Source organism: Gadus chalcogrammus, unplaced genomic scaffold (assembly GCF_026213295.1).
Source record: "Gadus chalcogrammus isolate NIFS_2021 unplaced genomic scaffold, NIFS_Gcha_1.0 GACHA111, whole genome shotgun sequence".
NCBI classification, from domain to species: Eukaryota; Metazoa; Chordata; class Actinopteri; order Gadiformes; family Gadidae; genus Gadus; species Gadus chalcogrammus.
In genome coordinates, this window is record NW_026613546.1 from 105,061 (window position 1) to 111,060 (window position 6,000).

The following is a 6,000-nucleotide window of genomic DNA, read 5'->3' on the forward strand; positions in this document are numbered from 1 at the left end:
CACACACACACACACACACACACACACACACACACACACACACACACACACACACACACACACACACACACACACACACACACACACATTTACTTCTTAAACACTGTGCCTTCATCTCGTCTCACAGGTTTGATTCCATATAACTTCATCTGTGTCCGGACTGGGTCCATTCTGTCCAAGATCTCCTCCATGGATGACATATTCTCCTGGGGAACGCTGGCTCAGCTCCTGGCCATCGCCTGCGGGGCTCTCCTCCCGGGTGCACTGATCCGCCGCTACAGCCAGGCGGCCCTGGACGGCGCCGAGCAGACACAGGACAGAGGCCAGCACCACAAGGCCCAATGAGGGGGGACAACAACACAGATGAGAAACAAAAGAAGAGGAGGAGGTGGACTGGAACGACAATGTTTCACAAGGTGGTGTGCTTCTATCCCCAACGTTCTCCAGCATTACAATAGGTGATTTTATTATGGTGTGTGCTGCTTTCTTAAACTAAAACGTCTTAAATCTGTGTTTGGGTCAAGGTAAAACCAAGCTTAAACCGTTCAAGGTGAATTATTTTACATAGTTGACTTTCTCTTCACTGCTCAGAATATTTGTACTATTTTTTGAGCGTTGTGCGTGAGTGTCTGCTGACACTCTGCTATGTCCAGCAGTGCTCAAGACCCTGAGCTCCATTGTAATTTCATTATTAGTACTAAAGAATTTGGTTGGAACCATCTACAGCCTTCACTGACATTCTCCGCGGGATGTTGTCCGTGGAACGCAGTGTGCAATAGATGCACCCTGTCCTTTCTGATCAAGACACTTCCTTTTTTGCGGAAGTAAACTAAGTATATTTTGTGAAATGCCTGTGTAAGTTGATAACGCCCACAGCGAAATCCAGACATTTTGTATTTGTTGACATAGGCTTTGACTTCATGGGCTTTGACAAGCAGGGTTTGCATGGGGAATGGAGGCTTGTGTCAGAGTACTATGAATACTGGTCCTGTTAGATTCTTAAGACAATTACTTTTTCTATAAAAAAATAATTGAAAGGGTTGCATTGTTCTCAATTAATGCATTTTCTGCCTCTTTTTAATGAAGATTATTTGCTAATATTACATTTATGGTATTGCCCTTTGTTTATCAGATGTGTTCAAAACAGATTATTGTTCTTCGATATAAAGGTAGTAGCCAATGTGGTATTTAAGTATTTGGAAGCGCCACTAATGATAGACAGAAGTCATCACAAAATAAAAATGAATAAAGTATATTTAAAATGTAAATTAAGTACCCCCTCCTGTTATGTTCCGGGTCAAATTGACCCGTTTTAAAGTTTGAAGATCTAGGAAAAATAGTTAAAATTATTTTTTCAGTATGAAACTTCTTCTGCTTGCCTTAATTAGTGTTATCAACATATACTATGAAAATAGTTCATCTCACATATTTGCAACCACCCCCTCCATGTTTATATCACATAGATACTGTTCGGGTCAATTTGACCCAGCAGTAAAACTGGAGGTAAAAGGGTGTCAGAAATGTCAGACTAATTCTTTCTTTACAACTGTGAGACATATCAACAAGTGGACACTCAACAGGGGAGGGTCAAAACATATCAAATATTCTCTGCATGGGAGTCCTACCAACATTACACTCTGTCAGGCAGACCTTTACAAAATGAGCAGCAGAAGCAAATGGATGACAGTCCAGGAGGCTCGGGACTTCATCACTGATCATGACAGTGAAATAGAGGAGGATGTGTCTGAAGACGAAGACGATCTTGAGCTAAAAAATCAGATTCTAATGAATCTGATTTTGAACCAGATGAGGGAATTGCTATTCCTATTCCTCCTAGCAAGACATTCATGTCAAAACATGGTGAAATACAGTGGTCTTCATCCCCAAATATGAGTCAGGCGAAACTGTCTGCAGAAAATATAATAAAGACAGTGCCAGGGCCCACTAGGATGGCAGTGACGCGTGTGACTGACATCAAGGCAACTTTTGAGCTGGTCATGCGAAATTCAATACAGAAAATCATTCTGGAAATGACTAATCTATGAGGGAGACGTGTTTTTGGGGAGAAGTGGAAGGAGCTGGACAAAAAACTTTTAGATGCGTATTTGGGGCTCCTCATCCTGGCTGGGGTCTATAAGTCCAAGGATGAATCGACAGCCAGTCTGTGGGATGCAGAGACAGGCAGGGCTATATTTCGAGCCACAATGTCTCTGGAGACTTTTCACATATTCTCCAGAGTAATCAGATTTGATAATCGAGAGACAAAGGCTGGTAGACGGGAGAGAGACAAGCTTGCAGCTGTTAGGACATTGTGGGACAAGTGGGTAGAGCAACTTTCACTACTCTATAACCCAGGCCCTAATATCACAGTGGATGAAAGGTATAATAATAATAATAATAATACATTTAATTTAGAGGCGCCTTTCAGGTCTAAATTGTAATAAAGTGGTGAAACATAAAAATAAAAAGTTTTAACAAATATCTTTTTTTTTTAATGAAAAAAACGATTGAATTATCCTAATTGAACCATTACCTGTTAGAGGTAAGGAACACTATTGCACTAAATATTGATAGAATAGTTACTAATGGAGTTAGTAATGACATGTTCACACTGCTTGTTAGGATTTTTTTGGGTTTAGGACATCTTTTGGATGATAAATATGCACCGGGTCAAATTGACCCGGGAACACCATTGCTGTTCCTGAGAAACGAACATAACAGGAGGGTTAACCTAATCAAAGGTCAATAAGGACGGCTTCTCTGCCTCAGTCACTGTTTTTACAACTCAGTTCTTTTTTTTTGATTTTCTATACAATTTACCTTTGTTTGGGGATCATATCCCCAAAATATGACATATATTATGTCATATTGGCTTTGTGGACTTGTAATAAAAAATTGTTAAATTAGTAAAGTAATTATCTATATATATATATATATATATATATATATATATATATATATATATATATATATTCAAAGAGCAAAACTTTGGAGGCAGTTCTATTAAAGTGAAGGGTTTTTATTAAATGTATTACAAACATAACACAACAGATACATGTATGTTTGAGATGCAAATTGTGGCTTTGTTGGTGATAACACAGTAAACGACACGTCAACACATGTATGCATACCATCCAAAATAACGTCTGTCACATGATGCATGCACAATAAATCATGGTTTCAAACTGAAAAGATCCCCGATAACATATTCATGCAAATTACATTCATGACAACAATATTGGAGGCAGGAACAATAAACAAAGTTTAAAAGTGGTCAATATTCAAAAAGGCAATAGACCCTGGTACTAAAGTGAAATGCAGATGAATGGCCAACTTTTTCACCATCATTTGTATCCAAAATATTATAAATAATAATAATAATACATTTAATTTAAAGGGCACCTTTCAAGACACCCAAGGTCACCTTACAGAGCATAAAGTTAAAAATAATAATAATAAATAAATAAATAAATAAATAAAACAAAAACAAGACAAAACAAACAAACAAACAATCAAGACAGTGATCAGTTAGACGTTGTGTGCGAGTTTGAATAGGTGAGTTTTGAGTTGTGACTTGAAGGTTGTAATGGTGTCTGACTGTTTTATGTGTGGGGGGAGGGAGTTCCAGAGCCTGGGTGCTGAACATCTGAATGACCGGGCACCCATTGTAATGAGTCGTGATGTGGCGATACATAGTAGTCCAGCAGAAGTTGTGCGGAGGGAGCGGGAGGGAATGTATTCTTGGAGGAGGTCGCAGAGGTAACTGGGGACATATTATGACCTAGCCTACAAAATTGATCTAGACTTGTTCAAGAGTAAAATAAAAAATACATATAACACTGCATCTTTTTTGTTAAACATAGTAATATATAAAGCTTGGTGCATATCTGAGCTGAACACGGTCATTAGTTCAATTACCTCTACTTCAGGAGACCGGGCGGACACATGCCTGAGCAATTAAAGAATTAGCTCCCAGTTTTGTCAGGTTCAAAGAAAAATCAAACATGGTCATTTGTTCTGTTAACATGCCTCTTGTGCTGCCTCATTTTTTTGGGAAGTGAACATTAACTTCATTGTTAATTGGGAATGACAGAACATCCAGACAATCCCCAGCACATGTAACAAGTTGTACATCAGGCTGTTACAGCAGACCTACCTCCTTTAGAGAGAGGCATTGTTAAAATGATTTTGTAAACATATGGTATAAAAACAATAGCATAATTACATTTGTCATTGATACAGGGGTACATTTGTCTAATACAGATTAAAAATGTACCTCAGAATGAAGCTTAAAATTCACAGCACAAACAGTTCAACAAACACTCACTGACTGGGTTGCATATATTTATAGTTAGCTATGATAGGTTCTATTCAGTGCAAAAGGTTTAGTGCATTGAGGAAATCCAAATCATCTGTCAATCACCTGCATGGTTTGAAAAGATAAGGATCCTCTTGTATAAGCGGCTGTCACGGTGTTAAGATACACAATGCATACAGCATGAGGTAACAATAGGAAGGGCTTAAAGGTCAAAGTCTCCTACTAATTGGCTAGCAGTGTACACCGCTGATTGGCTGGGAGGGGTTGTTTGGTTTCATAAGCAATAACTATTCCCTACTACTCCCAAGGTTCATGAACTGATTAATTGTAAAGGTAATAGTTGGGTGTCATTCACCAAACTCAAAATACAACGTAAAGCAACGTTCACTTGAGATGTGTTTAAAATTGAGTATAGCGCATTGCCCTCCCCTAACTAGAATGGCCGCAACGCTTCCACCACCGGAAATCAATGGAGCAGGTAGCATGGTGTCTGAGCCCGTCTCAAGCAAACACAGCTTATCAGAAGTCTCATTATAAGCTAAAGCAAGAGTTCAATTGGGAGCAGACATTCCCATTCAAATTCTCGCCGGCCATGCAATGCTCAAGTTCTCTCTCTCTTCCCTATCTCACAGGGTCATTGCAGAGCAAGCTCAATTATATCTCATCCAATCGGGAACCTTTTTGTCTTCAGCATGCGCTCTGGGATTAATGGCAGCATGTTGGATTCAGACACCAATCCCTTTAGGTGGAGATAGCTAATATGTTGGACCTGTCCGAAAACGGCTTGACCCTCCTTCACCCATAGGAGCACCCCAAACCGGCTTCACCCGGGCGGAGGAGCACCCCAAACCCCCTACCTGCATCTCAACCATCCCCCCAGCTCAGGGCCCACATCCTCAACCCAGCGCCAGGGCTCTAGCATTCACAGCTAAAGAGCTGGCTTCCCTCATCTGCCAGTCAGACGGTGACGACTGCCTTGCGGGGAGCAGCAGGTACGGTTGCAGGATTTTCCTCTTCTGCCGGGGTGAGGGGACTGTCCCCGCCCATCCGAAGAAAGACAAAAGGAAAAGCAAACTATCTCCTGTTCAAGCTCCAGTCGCCAAACGCATTGGCAGACAGGAAATAAAAAACTCTTGTGCACAATTTACAGAGAACAGCACCATAAAGTCCTTGAAAGGCCGGTTGAAGACTAAAGAATCAATCATTCAACCCTCATGTCATCGCCCCCGCCGTCCATCTATCCAACGTCTCTGCTGGCCAAACCATTACTGCCATTTTAAATCCTCTGATCAGGCAGGAATTTGACATTGCAGTTATTTAAACCAAAAATTAAAAACAAAGTCAATATCCCTGTGCATTTTCTAGCATGCAGCCAAGTAGCTACTAGGCGGCTGCCAAGCACCACCATATTCAGCTTGCAGGAACTTGAGCCACAATTCAACCTCCCAACCGGCCCAATACTATTAATCTGTTATACTATTACAAGTTTGTTCACGTCAATCCACCTCGCCCGATATCAAACCATTCTCCCGCCCAAAGCCGACCCACCACCACCGGCAGGTGCTTCATAATTGTAAGAAAAATGTGTGCACCTACAGTCATGTGAAAACTTTTCTTCAACATATTGACATTTTATCTTAATTTCAACGTTATTTAGAGATGGATGTCATATAACTAAATAA

The 6,000-nt window shown here is 40.5% G+C and overlaps 1 protein-coding gene across 1 annotated transcript in view; it reads left to right on the forward strand.

Annotated features, from left to right (window-relative positions):
- Positions 1–5,757, forward strand: part of LOC130378885 (transmembrane protein 41A-B-like) — a 90,829-nt gene extending 85,072 nt beyond the window's left edge. Inside the window, exon 5 of the mRNA XM_056585490.1 lies at positions 128–5,757. Coding sequence (XP_056441465.1) covers positions 128–345 — 218 coding nt within the window. The 3' untranslated portion in view covers positions 346–5,757. The remainder of the gene's footprint in view (positions 1–127) is intronic.
- Positions 5,758–6,000: the final 243 nt, after the last annotated feature.